This window comes from Triturus cristatus, chromosome 1_2, assembly GCF_964204655.1.
Source record: "Triturus cristatus chromosome 1_2, aTriCri1.1, whole genome shotgun sequence".
Taxonomy (NCBI): Eukaryota; Metazoa; Chordata; class Amphibia; order Caudata; family Salamandridae; genus Triturus; species Triturus cristatus.
Window position 1 is genome coordinate 557,140,388 of NC_140580.1, and position 19,982 is coordinate 557,160,369.

The following is a 19,982-nucleotide window of genomic DNA, read 5'->3' on the forward strand; positions in this document are numbered from 1 at the left end:
AAAAGCACTTCCTGTGTCTCAGTCTACTTAAACTATGTCCCCATTATACGTACTCATCATTCAATAGAGTATAGGATGCCAGACCAATGCAGATGACGTCCAGCTGTACAATGGAGTATGTGGGCACAATGACGATTTCATTTCATTACATGCATGTCTCCTTGATATCAAGGTTTGATGAGATTTGTGAAGGAATGAATGCAAGTGCCCCACTGACGGACAATCTCTGCCCCTTTATGTCACTCATGACATTTCTCTTCTTCTGCCTTTCCCCATTGCCTGTTTCACTCTCTCTTGCACTTGGGAAATGTCCGATGAGGAAAAATGAGTGCTGGTCCACAAAAATGAGTGCCAGTGGGCCCCACCTGCAACTACCAGCTCAAAGCTCTAATGCAACTTCCTCCTTTACTGGGCTAATGGCTGCAACCACTCCCGAAAGAGAAGCTAGGTTGCATATTTGCCACTGAAAAGCACTGTAGTATGGAATTGTTTTCTGCAGGTTTTCATCTCGAACAATATAATACTATGACTCACTTTTGTTCGTATGGCCACTGTAGCAGGTGCTTCTATTAACTTCAGCCTTGGCTGTGCCAGTCACCCAAATGCAAGCCTTCTTAACACAATCCTGCTTACTCTCCAAGGTAGACCAGGGCACCGTCATTCAACTCATTTTCTGAACTCACAGATCAGACCACGTAACAGAGGCCAGAAGAGCCTTTCACCTGCTCCCAGTTGAGTTAAGAATTACTTTTAAATGTGTCTTCCCTACTTTCAGATGTCGGTAATGTCTTACTCCACAACACTTAACAATTAAGACCAAGCAGCATCTCCCCTTGCGGACTCCGCGGACTGCCAACAGAAATCTAACCTGCACCCAGGGCTTTAAGTGGAATGGAAAATCCAGGGGAGAGGGGTGGGGTGTCTCTAAAAGGAGAGTGGCAAACCTGGGAAAGGTGCATGGCCAATATAATTAGAGGCCTGACCTAAACCATGATAACTAGAATCGTGTGCTTAACAAATTCATAAAGTCGCATTCAGCATAAGAAAATAGCAAAAAGGTATATTTATTTACCTTAAACAATAAAAGCAACAAAGCATATCTAAATCTAGGAATATCAATAATGCATTAAGATACCTTTATGGTTAACTGGCAGCCATGCTGGGGTGCCTGTGCTCTTTGATCAGAGCTAATCCATTACTGGATTTCAAGGACCATGGCTGTTCACAACCCTACCCCATTGGATTGTGCAGTGCCTGTGATGCTCGAATTATAAGGAGATCTCTATTCTTTTTGTCGGCATTTGCCTTTTTTCACTATAAGGGGGCAGCAGTTTTCCTAAAAGTAATGAAAGTCATATTAAAATGCGCAGGGCTCTCCAAACTAGTGCTCTCCGATTGAAGGCAAAATCTAATCCTGTCCCTGCCAAGTGCCGCCCATGCGGTATCTGCCCAGTGAGGGTTCTACTTCAGTTGTAAACGCACGGGGCAGCTGCAGGAGGCTCCAGAGTTACTCTATGTTGCTCGAATCAAACAGGGGAAGGTGGCATGGATGCTCCAGTGGCACCCTGGGTGAAAAGAAATTTGCCTCCCTGTTGGTGAAGAAAACAAAGTGAGGCCCACTTAAAGTCCTGCCTGCACCATAAAGTTCAGCCTTACTATGATAGATAAATACTGGTACAATCATTTGGAATAAGCTGCTTTCTCATAGTTTGGCTTATACAGGCTTTACATCCTCAAAATCCTGCTCAAGGCAAACTTGTTCTATTGCAGTGTTAGGTAATCATAGCCTAGAGTCACCGTGGAGTAGAAGTGCATTAAATAAAGGCTTTTTGTTGTAGTCATTTTGCTGTAGTGCTGGAAGGAACTGCCAGCTCCCACATGATATTCTCCTTAGGGAAGAAATCATGTGCCACAGCCCCCTTGTCTTATTTCTGAGCTGGGAGCAGCCTATTCCTATGCACAGGAGAAACTGGCATAGCATGAATGCTGTTCGCAAAGACTTTTGAAGTTCCTTTACAAATGCCATCATTTAGAGAGTCATATTTAAAAATATACCCTAGTTTGCACGCAACAATTATAAAATTGTATTTTAGATTCACATTCCTTGCATGAAGTCAGTCCTTTGCAGAAGGCTTTGTAGGGTTCCTCCTGTACTACATTAAGCAGGCTCATCCTGTAATAAATTAAGCAGCCTCCTGTACTAAATGAAGCTGGATCCTCCTGTACTAAATTAAGCTGGCTCCTCCTGTTCTAAATTAAGCCAGTTCCTCCTGTACTAAATTGAGCCAGTTCCTCCTGTATTAAATTAATCTGGCTCCTCCTGTACTAAATTAAGCAGGCTCCTCCTGTACTAAATTGAGCCAGCTCCTCCTGTACTAAATTAGGCTGGCTCCTGTACTAAATTAAGCAGACTCTTACTGTACTAAATTAAGCTGGCTCCTACTATACTAAATTAAGCAGGCTCCTCCAGTACTAAATAAGGCCAGGTCCTCCTGTACTAAATTAAGCTGGCTCCTCCTGTACTAAATTAAGCCGGCTCCTACAGTACTATATTGAGCCAGCTCCTCCTGTACTAAATTCAGCTGGCTCCACCTGTACTAAATTAAGCCGGCTCCTACTGTTCTAAATTGAGCCAGCTCCTCCTCTACTAAATTAAGCTGGCTCCTGTACTAAATTAAGCGGACTCTTCCTGTACTAAATTAAGCAGGCTCCTTCTCTACTAAATTGAACCAGCTCCTTCCGTACTAAATCAAGCCACCTCCTCCTGTACTAAATTAAGCCAGCTCCTCCTGTACTAAATTGAGCCAGCTCCTCCTGTACTAAATTAAACCGGATCCTCCTGTACTAAATTGAGCCAGCTCCTCCTGTACTAAATTGAGCCGGCTCCTCCTGTACTAAATTAAACCGGCTCCTTCTATACTAAATTATGCAGGTTCCTTTTCAGTGTTTTCCTCCTTTGACAAATAGTAGCAAAGTCTCACCAACGTCCTTCCACCTCAGAAAGGAATGGTGGTCTGCAGTCTACTGTGTCTTCAAAACGCCTGTTCATCAGGGTTGTCAGACTGTAATCAAGGCCATCGAACACAGCAGAAGAAACCCAGATGAAGTAATTGGAACAATAAACATTCTGCACTTTTTCATCATTGATTTCTAAGTTTGTAATAGGAGCATAAAACACGAAAAAGGACTTTCACTTCAGTATTTGCAAGCCCCTTCATAATAGTACAATGCATCTTGAAAAGTATTTGAAAAGATGCATTAAATTGCATTGCAGTGCATACAACTCTGCATACAACTCAATGACCAAGGAAAATGTATTATTAAGTGAATACATCGCACACTTAGGCTGAAAAACCGTTTTTCAAATTTCAAATCATTCTGTTGCAACTGGATCTAAAGCAATATTTGTATTGTAAATGTATTTTTAAGTAATTTGTTTTAAATTAACATTTGTATCAAAATTAACACTCTTTTATCATTGTTTACATTTTTAATGAACAAACACTGTTCTCCCTTATTGTTCTATCTCTGCACCCCTCTTTATGTTTTTCTTTCTTTTTGTCTTACCTCCTCGCCATTTGCTGTTACACTAATATTTCAGCCTTTTCCAGCCGTGAAATCTGTAATCATTTATACCATCCTACCCCCCATGATAATTCCCATTCCTGCATGTACGCTTCCTAATCTATCCATTATCCTCAATCTTTCTTTCTGCTTTTTTATTTGCTTTCCCATTTTGCTTGTACTTTCTCGGTAATTGTTTTCACACTTTTTTGTCAATCAAACAATTAAAAATGTATTTATAGTTGTAATTAAAATTGTACTTAATTAGTTATCGCATTCCAAGCAGAGGCATCCCCCAGAAGCCATGATGAATTATTATTTGCACCAAATATTAAATGGAACACAGTATCTCTTGTTTCCAAAACGTATGTATTGTAATTGTTTAATTCTATTAAAACAGGTTATGTTTTCCTTCCCCACCATACCTCTTTTCTCTCATAGGAAATGATGGATATCATGAAATCCATTTATGACATGATGGGCAAGTACACTTATCCAAGTATGCCAGACGAAGCCCCCCGGGAACATGTTGAAAACTTCTTTCAGGTGGGCTGTGCCAGACTGTAGCTTCATACACAGTTGTTAATATTTGCTCTCCATTTGTTACTGTCTACCTTTGCAGTCCAGACATTACTTTCTATCTTTGCCCCAGCTGATGGCAAGAAAGGAAGAGATTATAGTATCCCACCATGGAGTGACACAGTAAGCAATTGCTATTCTTGTATGAAATATATACACACTACAGCCGAAAATATACTAATATTATGTATGCAAGCAAGAGTGTGTGCACTAGAGTTAATGGGTGAGTAATGGATTAGAACTTTTTGGCAATTTACATAAGTGGGTCATCTACAAATGGTAAATTGCATAATGTATGACAGCTGTGTTAGACCACAGCCTTAGGGTGGTCTTCTCCCAACTTTTGCCTGCCTCCCTCCATTTTCTAACCTCGTTTTTGCTGGTTTTAACACTCTGCGCACATTACCCATGCTGATCAGTGCTAAAGTGCTTGTGCTCTCTCCCTTAAACATGATTTCATTGGTTTAACCCCCATTGGCATATTTAATTTACTTATAACTCTCTAGTAAAGTGCACTACATGTAGACAGGGCCTGTAAATTAAATGCTAATAGTGGGTGTGTAGTTAGAGGATTTTCTGCTTTTGAGGCCCTCATTTCTGAAAGCTTATCATAATTAATTATTGTTTGGCACCTTAAGGGCCTGGATTTTCAAAAAATGTAGACTACGTTCAGAGTTGTTTCCAAATGTGGCCCCAAAGAATGTTTTTCTTGGGGGCCCCAAAACCATCTTATGACACTGCCGCGGGCTTCAGTGCTGGTGGCACCCGGTGCGGCAATGTTTGTTTGCACCTCCCATCCATGGCGGAGGTGGTGACCACCTCCACCATGGATTCCCTCACAGCCACCTTTAGACTGTGCTCCTCATGTCTCCATAACCACTCTCTTTCAGATTCATTTAATTAGTTATTAAACCACTCATACCAGTGTAGGGAGTCAGAGGACTTTGCATCACACACATTACACAGAGACAATCAATCATGCATGTGTAAATCAGCATATAGGAAATGTTACATAAGCCAGAGGACTACAAGGTGTAGAAGTGACATGTTATCCATACTGGTTTTCAGTATAGTTTAAGAGTGCTTGGTCTGGAGAAGCACAAACTCAGAATTGAAAACGGAACACCATAGTTGGAGGTTCCATTTAATAATAAGAATCAATTTATACCCAAATGAACCCGTTGTGCAAAATTAATCTATGCTCTAATCTATACTTTGCAGTGTACATGCAGTTCTTTGATGACAGTTAATAATTCACTGTCCTATATTAGGGCTTTAACTTATAAACAGCAAGTAATAAAAGGATGTCTCTTAGCAAAGCAGTAACCCACTGACCTATTTACATTATATGTACTTTGTGATCTGCATGGTACACCGTCTACGCAACAGGCATATTAATCCTCTGTGCTATTTTATGATCAGTCAAAACCTCAACTAGACAAAACTCCAATCTCTCTCCAGGAAGAACATTACTCACCAGAGTTATCTTGACATTTTTATTGTTGCCTGGAAATGGCTGGAGGCAAGGAATGCAAGCAGGTGCTTTTAAAACCAAAATAAACTTTCAAACACCGGGTTGCACCACCCTAGAGCCGGCCCTGCACTGCCTGAAGACTCAGCAGACTGGCTCACAGTAACAGTGCAATTACTGATTTAACCCCTTCTCTGCTAGGCCTTTTTCCCCCATGCCAAGCCTTTTTTTTTTAGCTATTTGGGGTAGTTTGTGCTTAGGCCCCCGTAACTTTATGTCCATATAAGATGTCTACACCAAATATGTGTCCTTTTCATCCAATATCCTGAGGGTTCTAAAAGTACCCAGGGTATGTGGAGTGCCATGGAGGGGACCAAGACATTAGCCAAAATACAGCAAAAATTTGTTTTTTGGGGTAAAGATTGGAAAAAAGTGCTGCAGAAGGAAACATCAGTTTTTTTCCCTGCAAATGGTCTCAACAAAGAGTTTGCGTTGCTAAAATCACCATCTTCCCAGCTTTCAGAAACAGGCAGACTTCTGTAAGAAAATCAACATTTTCTAAACAGTTTGGCATTTTACTTGGACGTAACCCATTTTCCTATTTTTATGCTTTCAGCCTCCTTCTAGTTAGTGGTAAAAATGAGTGGAAAACAAATAATGGATCCTGTACAGCTACACATTTGTGAAAAGTAGACACAATTCTGAATTCAGCAAGGGGCCATTTGTGTTGATCCTTCAAGGTTTTCCTATAGAAATTAACAGTTAAAATAAAACAATATTGACATTGAGTTGGAAAAAAAATGCCATTTGTGCCTACGTTTTCACCTGTTATTTCTTCTAAGTATGGCAGATTTGTTGAAGCAATATACTGTTACATCTGCAGGACCCTCTGGTTGCAGGGAAATATAGGACATGTAGGTTCACCAAGAACTATAGGTACCCAGAGCTAATAACTTTGCTGCCACTTGTAATGGTTTTTCATTGTGTACTGGGTACACAGCAATTCATTTGGTAAAATATAAAGAGTAAAAAATAGGTATCAAGGAAACCTATGCATTTCCAAAATGGTAACAAATATGAAGTTTAGAAGCAGTGGTTATTTGCACATCTCCAAATTTTTGGGTACCCATACTAGCATGTGAATTAGACAGCATTTTTCAAAATGACATCTTTTTTATACACTGTCCTATATTTCGAAGGTAGAAATGCATAGAAAGTCAATTGGTAATAACTCTTGTTCTATTATTCTGTGTTTTTTGACATCTCCTGATAAAAATGGTACCTCACTTGTGTAGGTAGGCATAGTGCCCGCTGCAGGAAACGGCCCAAAACGCAACTTGGGCACATCACATTTTTCCAGTGAAAACCTTTTTTTGCAATGTGCCTAGCTGAAGATTTTGGACCCTAGCTTAGGCGGCACTTAGAGACACCGAGCAAACCTGTCCATTTTTTTAAACTAGATACCCAGGGGAATTCTGGATGGGGTGACTTGTGTAGATTTCACCAGCTTCTGTTCCCCAGAATCCCTTTCTAACTTCAAACTTTGTCAAACAAAAACACATTTTCGTCACAGTTCTGTGATGGAAAGTTCTGGAATCTGTTGGGAGCTACAAACTTCCACCCACCCAGCATTCCCCCACGTCTCTAGATAAATATGGTACCTCACTTGTGTGGATAAGCCTACTGCCCCTGACCAGAAACGGCACAAAACGCAATGTTGACACATCACATTTTTCCAACAAAAACTGTCCCTTTTTTTGCAGTGTGCACATCTGTGGATTTTGGGCCCTAGCTCAGCCAGCACCTAGGAAAACTTAGCAAACCTGTGTATTTTTAAAAACTAGTATCCAGGATGGGGTGACTTGTGTGGCTCTCCCCAGGTTCTGTTACCCAGAATCCCTTGTTAACCTCAAACTTTGACAAAAAACACATTTTCCTCACATTTCTGTGATGGAAAGCTGTGGAATCTGTGGGGAGCCACAAACTTCCAACCACCCAGAATTCCCCCAGGTGACCCCCTTGAAAACCAGGTTTTTTTATGATGCCTCCACAATAGGTTTTGGGCCCTTCCCTGTTGCGCGCACTTGGCCCAACCACACAAGTGAGGTAGCATTTTTATCGAGCAGTCTTAGGGAACGCTGGGTGATAGGAAATTTATGCCGGCCCATTGGTCCCACAACTTTCTCATACGGAAATGTGAGGAACATATGAGTTTTTTAGCTAAATTTGAGATTTGCAGGGTAAGAAAACATTGGGGGATCCACGCAATCCACACCACCCTGGACTCCCCCGGATGTCTAGTTTTCAGCAATGTCGGGTTGGGTAGGCTTCCCTAGATGGCCGCCAAGCACGGGACTAAAACACTTCTGCGTGGGATCAACATGCTGGCACAAATTTTCTACCACTCAGCCCCTACCCAAAAGGCCCCTCCCACCTCCCTGGTGTCTAGTGGTGGATGCCCGCTTGGGGATCACCCTCCTGCGGCAATCACCAAGCAGGGATCTACTAGTGATACTTTTCCCATCTGCCTAGGTGCTTGGGGACCGAGAAAGCCCCACAAGCAGGTAGACAGTGAAAGTGAAATGAGCTGATTGACGCATTTCACTTTCACTGTAATGAAGTTGGCATGTCATGCACGCTGATCTTCATTACACTGGAAAAAAATGCATAGGGAGGTTGGGGAAGCTCTTCTCCAGCTCCTGTGGCTCAAAAACATAAAAGAAAATCCCTCTGCTGAAAACAGCAGAGGAATTTGGTGGTTTTATGCAGAGGACAGAATGGTTCCGTCCTCCGCACACAAGCACCGTGGCGTAGGACAAAACCATTCCGTCCTGTGCACTCAACGGGTTATGAGGAGCTGATCTGGAAAAACTGCCATGACAGAGCTAAGAGATAAGGGTGGAGAGCTTGCAACGGAGCTACAGTGGATCAGCCGGCACAGAAAAATGATGATTACTGGGCTTTCGTAGCTAGAGAGATCGAGCAAGAGAAATGGAGAGACAGAGAGGCAAACAGAGAGTGAGGGAGCGTAGGAAGCTAGCTCTCTATATAGTGTCCGAAAACAAAGTGCACTGTGCAGAGTCCAGTGGGTCCCCAATTGGTTTATAGAGGCTAAAGTGGATAATACTAACGTCCTCTTTTGTGGTAGTGTGGGCGAGCAGTTAGGCTTATCAGAGGGTAGTGCTAAGCATTTGTTGTACTCACAGAGACAATAAATGAGACACACACTCAAAGAATAAATTCAAGACCAATTTAGAAAAAAAATAACACTCCTTTGTATATATTTTTTCAAACGTAAGAACTTATTTCAAGGTAAGCACAGTTTTTTATACAAATATGCACAGGTAAGTAAAGTGTTTAAACGTGCGCTTTTAGGCACAATGCACTTCTATCGGAGGAAAAGTCAAAGATTCATATAAGGTAGGTACAATCAGTTTCAGAGGTTCATCTTCTGTAATCGGAATAGTAGTGGGACAAGGTTCAGTTCTACCAGCAGTTCTTCGATAACTGCCCGGGTTCTAGTGGGAGCAGGGTGCTGGTGAGGCTGTTAGCTGGAGTGCTACAGAAAAGGGCGGCCATCTGAAAGAAGCGGCACAGGGGGACTTGTGGGCAAGCCCGAGGGCTCAGGTCGCGATGGGTCTTGAAGCACGAGGGCACAGCCAGTAAATTGATACCTGGGCCTGTAAGCTCGGGAGCAGATTGGTTTGATGCACCTCACAGTCAGGGACAAACAGCTGGATGAGGAGAATTTAAGGCAGCTGGGCCACTCTCGTAGTTCGTCTCAGTGATGCTGAAGTCCCACAACAGCTGCTTGGTCTTGGTGCAGTGAGAGTACAGACTGGGCCCCCGCTGTTGGTATTTGATGCAGGGCGTCCGGTAACCCGGGGGTTGGTACTGCATGGCTCTGGTTGATCCTGGTTTCTTCACACTCAGTGGGGAGACAGATCTGGCCTTCCAGAGCACAAGAACCTTCTCCTGGTTGTCTGTGGCGTCATTCGGGCCGGGGAGCTGCAAGGCAGTGAGCCCGACTCTGCTTGTCAGTGCCTGCAGACTGCAGAGGAGTAGCTCCTCTACTCTACAGGAGACATTCAGTGCTGGTTGAAGTCACACCCTTGATGAGAGGGATAAAGATAGATTTACGGTTACTCTTTCTGACTACCACAAAAACATTAAGGCCGCTAGGAAAGCTCATATTGCATCTCAACTAGCCCAGGCTGGAAACGCTCCCAAAACCCTTTTCCGAATTCTCCAGTCTTTTATCAATCCCTTAGCATGTGATAATCTAGAGGCCCCCTCACAATCCCTTTGCAATGACATCGCACAATACTTCTCTCAGAAAGTAAACCTTATTTACGATAAAATTGTTTCTTCAGGGTGCCAGCCACCAGTCGCCTCGGCTCCTGGCCTGCCAGAACAGGTAAACATCCAGCTGTTAGAAAGCTTCCCTCCTGTGACCTTGGGAGATGTTGAAGCATTGTTATGTACCGTAAAATCTGGCTTTCCCCAAGATATCATCCCGGCCAAAGTCGCAGCCTCCTTGTCCTACCAAATATCTCCATCTATAGAGTTTCTCCTCAATACCTCTCTGAGAGAGGGTCACGTTCCTTTAGAATGGAAAGCAGCACAGGTTATGCCTATCTGCAAGAACTCCAAGGCTCCTATGACTGATCTCTCCAATCTCCGTCCCATCTAGCTTCTCCCTCTCCTGAGCAAAATACACATCAACAAACATCTGTCCGACCATGTCGAACTCACTGGTAGTTTAGATCCTTCCCAGTCAGGCTTCAGGCCCAAATGTAGCACCGAATCAGCCCTGCTAGCGGTCACAGACAACAAACAGGATGACCCTAGACAGGGGCCAATTGATAATGTCACGATTGCCGTCGTTCCTGAAACAAGATGGCGGCCCAAGACTGCGCATGCACGAGGAAGTCAGGCAGGCACAAAAGCCTGGCTTCCACCGGATATCGCGCTTTGCGTATGAGATTCTCGAACCTCAGTTTCCCGAAGCCTGATCTACGTCCCGTATCTTTTCTAGTACTTGGAACTCCTGCCCCTTGCTTTCTACGGACCTGGTTTTCCCCGAAAGGTCTCTCAGAAGTGAGACCTCAGTGCTCTCGGACCGTTTGTGTAGCAGTGCGGTCCGCCCGACAAGGAGTGATATCCATTCTGCCCGGTGGCCGGTTTCCAGAGAGGGGAGTTCCGTGGTCGGGTAGAGCGGGGGCTTTTGGTTCCGCCTGTCAGCCGGACTTAGTTGTCCCGCCTGCTGGCCGGACTACGGGTTTGCCGCTCTGCTTGTCTGCCGGACTACCTCTACTCTGTGGTCCCGCCACACTGCCACCATATCACTTCCCACCTATGGCTCTTCATGGTATGGCAAAGACTCCTGGAAAACCAGTGGCAGACCACGCTGGATTTGTACTCATCTGAATACTGCTACAAGTTCTTGTAAAGTAGCCCTGAACGTTCTTGCAGATCTTGTCTTCAGTTCCTGGGCGTTTCTGCAGAAAATACAGGTGAGTCCTGATAACCTGACAGATAATTCTGATGCTGTTGGACCTTTCTGCTGCATTCGACACGGTCTCACATGAGATATTGCTCAGGAGACTGGAAGAGATTGGACTAAGAGATTCTGCCTTACGGTGGATGAAGAGCTTTCTCTCCTCCAGGACCCAGACCGTTAATTTTGTCCCTTATCACTCGGCGTCTATGAAGCTGACCAAGGGAGTTCCCCAGGGCTTGTGTCTGAGCCCTACCTTGTTTAATATCTATGTGGCTCACTTGGCCAATCTCCTCAGAACTTGTGGTTTAATTCCTATCTCCTACGTTGACAATACACAGTTGTTATTCCCCTTCAATAAACTTACCTCTTCTGTACAGTCGCCCTTCTCTTCTGGAAGGAAGGCTATCCCCAACTGGATGAGATGTAACTTCCTCCAATTTAACGTGGGGAAGACCGAGATCATGCTCTTTGGTGATGCCCCCTTATTATGGGCTCCTGATTGGTGGTCGGTGGACCTCGGCATCCCTCCCGCCTCCAAGTCCATTGTCAAGAACCTAGGCATTCGCCTGGACCAGGCTCTCATTCTGAAGGAGCACGCTGCTCAGACCGTTGGCTCCTGTTTCCATATGTTGGGCCTAGTAGGCCAAGTTTTTCCCCTGCTTCCCGACTCCACTCCGAAGACCCTGACGCAGTCACTAATACTGAGCCGTCTGGACTACTGCAATGGCCTCTTGGTCTCCGCCAATGAGTTCCCGCTCTGCAGATTGCAGGCAGTTCAGAACACTGCGGCGTGACTGGTCCTAAATGCCCCCTCCTGGACTGCCTCTCGCCCTCTCCTCCATCAACTACATTGGCTCCCAGTACACAAGCGGGTCAAGTTTAAGGTTTGCTGCACGGTCCACAAAGCCTTAAACAATCTCGGCCCCACCTATCTTGCTCAGACATTTACGCCGTATACACCCTCCAGGTCCCTCTACTCTGGAACGAAATCCCTTCTTGCAGACCCCTGAGTTAGGAGGGCCAGATTGGGAGGAAAGGCATTCTCCCACCTTGGTCCTCTTTACTGGAACCAACTCCCCTTGTACTAAAGACAATGCCCAGACCACCTCCAATTCAGAAAGCACCTTAAGACCTTCCTCTTCTGTCTCTGATCTTGTTCCAGCTCCTCAGCTCTTCTGATGCACGTCCGCAGCGCAGAGATACCCATTCAGGTGCTATATAAATAAATAAATAAGTGCTGGCAGGCTACCCAAGGCCTTGGTCGTGCTCCAGCATGCAGGACGAGTCACTCTGTCTCGATTGTTGAGAGAAGGCTGAGGACGGCAGGGGTTTGCATCAAAGTCCAAAGTTCTGCTGCACTTCTCGCCAGGCATTGACTCTTCTTCTGTTGCTCCGTCATATCTGAGTTCCTGGTTTCAGGGGTGCCCCTAAATACTCAATTTAGGGGTGTTTGTGTTTTCTGGGGAGGTAGCCAATGGGCTACCTACCTTAGGGTGTCTTCACCCAGTACCAGCTGCTATACGGGCAGAGTGGTGAGGCGGGGGCGATGACAGATGACAAGGAGATGGGGGAGGGAGGGAAATGGACAACAAGGAAACAGTTAAACAAAATAGGGAAAAATAACTTACCAGCCATCCACCACTCTTTTCCGTATCCTTGCTGCAGCGTCAGGATTGTCCTGAACACTGTGAATTTGATCAAAACCCAGCAGATTACTCTTCACAAGTGCCACTACATCACCACAGTTCAACATCCAAGACAGCTGAAGCATATCTCAACTTTATAGTGAGATCCATCACACCAGCAGCTCTGTTGGTGGGATAAATCATTCCTGTCACCAATGCAGATAAAGACATGATCATAATCAAAGAACTTATTACTACGCAATAATGGAGAAGAAGTATTCAGACCCTTGCCAATGATGTTGAAATCCAAAAGTTCAAAAATGTGCAGGATGAGTTAACTTGATAAAATCTTTTCAATGTGGGGCAATCCCAAAATCCTCAAATCTGACAATGGCCCGCCTTTTAACATAAAAGAGTTCAAAGAATTTCTTGTCCGGCTCAACGTCAAACACCAAAAGAATACACCTCTCTGGCCCCAAATCATTGATGTAGTTGAATTATTCCTGGGCAGCCTCAAGAGTGTGATTTAATGAGCGTCAATGGAAGGAGTCGTTCCTCACTCCACAACTGGTGAGAGTCCAGCCATCTTCCTATTTGGGAGACCCATCAGAACAAAACCACCGCAATGGACCCCGGATCGATCAGTGAATGCTGACAAGTTTCAAGACAAGTACTCAACTCAAGTAAAACATATGCTGATCAGCATCACCCTGCCCAGGAAACAGTCTTTGACAAAGGAGACTGGTTACTGGTTAAACAGAGACGAAAATGGAAAATTGATGCTCCTTGTGCCGTTGATCCTTTACAGGCTGTGGGGTACTAGGGACACATGGTGACAGCACATCGTCCCGGACAATCCATCACCCAGGACATTTCACATTTCGAAAACTTCCCACAACAATTGCCGAGTCCTAAAACCACATGTGAAGTGACCCCACCAGCAGGTCTGGTTCAAGTGCTGGTTAATCCAGAAAATGTGATTGTAGTGATGTCTGCACCATTTAATTTAACAAAGGGGGATATGTTGCATATTGATGTTATACACATTCTGAACAGGAACTACGTAATATGTGGGGAGGTGTTAAAGTGTGGTTAATGGGATGTATAAAATAATGCGCAGTGTGTGAGTGTATGCTGAGAAATAAAGTAACGCTTAACCGCAGATCCTGTGTGGCATAATTCATCTGCATGCTCCAGAGATGGGGAAGACGCTACACACATAATTTCCAGGGGCTATTTTGCTGCATCATGTTTTGCATATTTGCAGAACTAGGACTACTAGGTGTGTTATTCTCAGAAAAGAGGTGCAGCTCTGCGTACAAATTGTTATTTGTTTCCCGACCTATGCCTCTTTTTACAAGCTAAACCACAAAAACGTCATACACGGTGTAACCTAAGCAACACCACAATGTAAGAACAACAAAGTAAGTGCTTTACAATTTAAATAAACACGTTTAAAATACGATATAATTATGCTTGGCAAATATACATGGGTGTATGATGCTTAGCCCAGAGGGAAAACATTTTTAGGATTGCTAACAATATTGACAATGGACGACAAATCTGTAAGAAATTTGGAAACAGCCCGTCCCCCTGTAACATTGTGTAGAGATTTGTTTGATGTGGAAGAAAAAGGAATAGGAATAGTCCAAAAAGTTGAAAACCTTATTCTACGCCCCTTATGATCATTTCCTCTTCACCCCAGCATAATGTTCTGAACAGATTTAGGCCACACTTGCTATTAAGACAGAGCTTGATTCAGAATATTTCCATTCTTAGGAAGAGTGTTGTTTTGGAGGAATTCAAAAGAAAATGGGAATGTATGCTGAAGTTGTAAATTAGTATGGTAGGCCCAATTTCAGACTATAAAGACATATCTGATTGGCTGAAAATCTGGACAGGTCACAGTTGATGAACCACTAAATTTTAGTTGAGTACCAAAACTGTTAATCATTTGCTCTGCCTAACACTACATTTCCCAGCAATTTGCAGATATCAAATCACATTTTGCGAAATAATTTCCTGGTAACGAATTAGGGTGAAGAGCATGTCGGGCCAAAGGGAATGCATGCCAACTCTTGGGTGAGCAAATGGGTACCTCAGAGGTGTAGTAAACATGCTTTAAACAAAAATAAGTATAATGAAGGGTTTGTGGCTTTCTAAAATCCCCTTCAGATATGGAGCGTGGGTGCAGGGTGTGGACGTTGGTTGAAGGCCAAGTTCTGTGAGCACTGGAGGATAAGGGACTCGGAGTTGAGTATGATAAAAAAAAGACGCAGCCAGTCCTAAGCCATCTGGGCACAAATGAAGACCATTCCCTGTCGTGTCTGTGCCTGTGGTGACTGTGGAACCAGGAAGATAGTTCAGTCTATAAACAGCCCTGTGTGCTCTGAGCTCAGTAAATTGGGTGCTCAATAAAGGCAAATGCCATTCCATGAACCCATATCTTGCATTGGCGTAGCCGAAGGCCATGCCCTAAATGCCTTGTGTGCCAAGAGCTTGGGTGCACAGCTTGGTCAAAGTTCACTGCTTTCACCCTGTACCATGTGGATAATATGACCAGGGATCAAGGTATAGTAAAAAAAAAATATCACTGGAAATACTTTGTACAGGGAGGTGTTGGTTGAATACTAACACCACAAAACAATGTCTCTCATATAGAAGCAGATTTCCATAAAAAGGCAGTTGAAAGGGTGTTATTGTATTCCTAAACACCACTGACGTTCATCAATTAAGATGAGCTGTGCATCCCAACTCCCCGTATGCACTAACCATCAACTGCAACTTCATTGTGGAGGAGCCATCAGGAAGAGCATCATTAATAACATTACTGGTGATATTGCATTACCCTAGACATCATGAAAGCCATCCATAATTGTTTATTTCCATATTTGTTCACTGAAAATGATAAAACAGGTCTTGTTTCAATAAGTAACAAATCTGAGGTCTGCCGTGGTCTGGAGCTGCTTCTTGAACAGTTGGAGCCTCCAAGTCCGAAACCAGCTATTAAAAGTTTCATCAGGGTCTGAATGTATTATTAATCTGCTTTGCACTTTTTTATAAGACACATGGGCCCCTATTTAGCCATAAATACCAGTTCCTTCGAGGCTGCACTGTAAAGAAGGGACAGCCTAGTCTAGATTTTATTTCTGATCTCAAGTCCCCCGAGAGTACTCTCCTCAGCCTTAAAAATGTCTGTGTCCTACTTTACATAAAACCTCTAAAGTAAGGTAAATTACCGTAAATTGCGCAGTAAGCTATATCGATGGCACTCCCACCCTATCATTTCATGGTCTACTCTCTAAGACAAAACTCTTCTGATCAGTCAGATGGCACTGATGTCTAGTTCAACTCCTTGAGCAATACCCTAATCTTCAGAAATGCCTACTTAAACCAACATATATGTATAATGGACCCTCTCACAATTAACCTTGGCTGGTTTGAAAAATATAAGATGAAAGGGTGGATTTTCAAAATGCTCGAGAAACTAAATGGACTTCAGACTGCTATTGCTTCGAGATGATGTATCAATATTGTAGTAGTATATTTACTCTTGAAGATCCTGATTAACAAAGCTAAAGTACATGAATACTCAAAAACTCTTAGGCTTGACGGGATTCACATATCACCTGCAGGTGGCTTCCTACCATAGGATGTCATTATTAATGTCCTTGGTAATATGATTTGTATGACATCATTGATGTACTTTGTGGCATCAAGTCATAATCAGGGCGCCGGGGGGATGTTACTGCTGGCTGGTGTACTAGCTATGTCTGTTTTCTTGTATGTGAGTTTAGATCAAACTTTCAAAAGCATGTTTTCCTTTTTTCAGAAAATGGACAGAAATAAAGATGGCGTAGTAACAATTGATGAATTTATTGAATCTTGTCAGAAGGTAAGGAGAGGAGGCCACTCACGCTATTTAACTATCACTTCACGTTTTGATCCATTTGATGACTGATAGTTGCATTTATTAGAATGGCAACTCAATATCCAGCCCCATCACTAATTCTGTGCTTTTATGTAGGATTCTTTGTCAATTATGTTTAGACCTAGATTCAGTTCAGTTCATATGACTAGACCAGAAGCTACCTTAAGAAAAATATCATCTTAAGAACTTTGGTGATGATATAGCCTTAGAGCCCGACCCAGCGGGCTCTACCAGCTATTAAAGGCCCGCTCCAGCGTTAAAGGCCTGAGTCAAAAGCGAGGGCCTTCAACAAGGGAGCGGGCCTTTAATGGCTGATAGAGTCCACTAGCAGGGCTCTAAGGCTATTAGAACATTCCGCCCCTAGAGGGCAGAATGTTCTAATTACTAAAAACAAAGGCCTCTCGGAGCCCGAGGGGGTTTAAATCCCCACGGGCTCCGAGAGGCCTTTGTTCACAGCAGCAGCTGTGAGCAAAAACAACATTGGAATGTTGCTCTGCGGCCTTCTTCCGGCCCGTAGAAGCCCAGAGCACTCCATTGTATTCAATGAAGTGCTCCACATTCCAGTGTTCTAATATCTTTTCATTTCAACATAACAGTCAGGAAGCACAATCTGTATTGCAAACTATTATATTAAAACCCAGTAAGCACTTAGTTTAGTCATAGTTAGACGTGGATATTAAGTTACTGAACAAAGGGACATAAAGTCCTAAAGTCCCATTTTCCTAACATTAAGGAAAAGTATGAAAACTTCCAAAATGAATGTGAATTAATACAGGTAAATTTGAGAGCAAATTCACATATTATGATGTTTATAAATTTAGTTACAGTATTGCAAATGTATTGCTCTATACTCAACAAGAGGAGATCTTACATTGCATAAATGTTCACTGTTTTAGTTTTCTTGATAGTTTTTCCTGGCTTTTTCTCTAAAAGAACGTAGGTATGTGGCTGACATTCCCTTTTCACTGATTAATTACATGATTAAAAAAATATCACAGTAATAAAACTAGCAGAGCAAAAACATGTATGTCACAGGTAAGTTCTAAGGGTTAAGAGAAATTATTACAATAAAAGGTAATGGAATGGTTAAAGTTAAAGAAGAAAAAGGAAAAAGGTTAATTTATGAGAGGTGCTCCTCTCTAAATAAAAAAAAGAAAATGGAAGGCTACAGGTAAGTATTTAGGAATGAGCAAAGGGTAAACATTGAACATGGTAAATGTAGACAATGTGATAAGATTGCAGGGAGCTCACCCATGTGATTAAAAAAAGGAATTTGAGATTTCGTTCAGGCATCTCAATTTATAGATACTGGGATTTTTTTTTCAATTATACAAAAGATTGGAGGTCAAGAATAAATTGTGTAGCACAGCAAAAAATATTTAGCCAGAAGGTGTAGGTGTAGCTTTGAAGCAGAACACCCTCTTAAATCAGGCACCTGCAGTGAGTAGCAGAGGGATATAGAGACAGAGAGACAAAGTTCCACACTAGTAGGACTCATAATTGGCTGGAATCTACAATGTTTTCTGTTTCAAAAAGGGGACAGAGTTGGATGGTACCAATGTTTCCTACTTGTTGGAGATCTATTGAAAGTCTTCAATATGGAGCAAGTAATCAGGGTGTCCTGGGTATATTAAAGCTTTATTGAGGTGGGGAAGACAACGGATTGTTTCAGTGACGGGCATTGTATGAAAACTTTCAGAAAAGTAACTAAGTGAATTAGAGATACCTGGGTTCATAATGTTAAATATTCACTGGGCAGACCTTTCAGGCTTATCTGGGGCAAATAGTACATAGTCTAATTACCTCACTTTCTTTAAAAGCACAAACGGTGACCCAGCAGGGCATACTCCAAATAAAGTCTTGTTCTTGATACTTTGGAGTCAGAAGCTGTTTTATGAATGTTTCAGCAATTTTGTAATGATTTTAATTAATGGTACAAATAAACTGTTATAACTGCTACAGAAGAAGTTCTCAGGACATTTAGTACTCTCACTCAAGAAATGCATGGCTAGTGTTAACCTATTTCAAACTTTTCGTGCCACTTCCCTGCAGGAATGTGGTTATTCTCAGTTCATCTTCAATCATTTAGAATTAGACTTCTCCAGTGGATTTATTTCTGCACAGAAGCGAGCTGGCCAAACTGCTGAAGGATGATGGATTAGGTGCAATCTGATGAGATACTCCTTGTGCTACGACTCACAAGGGACATGGGCTAGTAATTTATGCTTGACTTCTTTGTTTATTTGTTAAAAAGCAAAACATTGTGGTAAGTCCAGGTTTTTGGCATTGAAAACGAGAGTATAAGAAAAACGAGAAATACATTTCAGAGTACCAGTTCAGAAACAAAAATGGATGAACTCACGCATGATCCTCCGAAATCCAGGTTGCATCAAGGCGTTTGTTCCAAGTGAGCCGAGGGACTTGCATAATTGATACTTGAGTGGAGTGAAAATACTGAGGGTCTGTGCATAATTGATAGTTGAGTGGAGTGGAGTGAAAATCCTTATAAAACATCAGACAGTGACCTTAACTAAGATGTCACACACCAGACAATGACCTTATCTAAGGAGAAGTAATGACCATTGTTTGTCAAAGATCTAAACATATCTCTTCAGCCCTCTCTTTCTTTTTAAAATATGTTGTCATTTTATGTTTAACTTTAGGGCTGTTTGTGCCACTTATCAATTGAGGATAATATTTTTGGCATTATTTGAATGACAGTTACTGTCCAATTTAACTTATATTTCTTATTCAGTAGCATCTGCATTGAGTTACCTGCTTAGTGTTCTTAGCAATCCCTTTTGAAAACAGATTTTAACTATTTTATGATCTAGTGACTCAAATGTTTTACATTATAATAAAGCAATGCCCATAGTTGTTCAAGGAGGAATGGAACAAGGCTAGATTTTCGGGACAACTACTATCCTGAAATGTAAATGAGTTCCATTATATAATGAACATATGTGGCATGGATTCCCACTCTTGAACTTACTTAGGTAAATTTCCCCTTATTGGTGGGTCAGGCTCCAAATTCTACACGTAATCCTTTGGGAAGTTGTATGCCAAACAAAATGTTCCTCATGGTGAAAGTGGAAACTGAGGAAGCCATATGGATGGAGAAGAAGGTGCACAGAGGCTTCCAAAGTGCAGCAGGTGCATGGGCAAGACCATCTGACAGGAAGTAAGCAGACCCTAGCAGAGCCACAACGGCTCTCCAAGCTAGAGAAATGAAAAAGAAAGGCACTGTCTAGCCCTAACTTGAAGAACAGCCGCTGTGCAGTACTTCTTACTTGACCATTTCAAAAAGCA

The 19,982-nt window shown here is 42.7% G+C and overlaps 1 protein-coding gene across 1 annotated transcript in view; it reads left to right on the forward strand.

The window, feature by feature from the left end:
• Nucleotides 1–19,982, forward strand: part of KCNIP2 (potassium voltage-gated channel interacting protein 2) — a 95,449-nt gene that overhangs the window by 70,845 nt on the left and 4,622 nt on the right. Inside the window, exons 6-7 of the mRNA XM_085606451.1 lie at nt 4,006–4,110; nt 16,575–16,637. Coding sequence (XP_085462577.1) covers nt 4,006–4,110; nt 16,575–16,637 — 168 coding nt within the window. The remainder of the gene's footprint in view (nt 1–4,005; nt 4,111–16,574; nt 16,638–19,982) is intronic.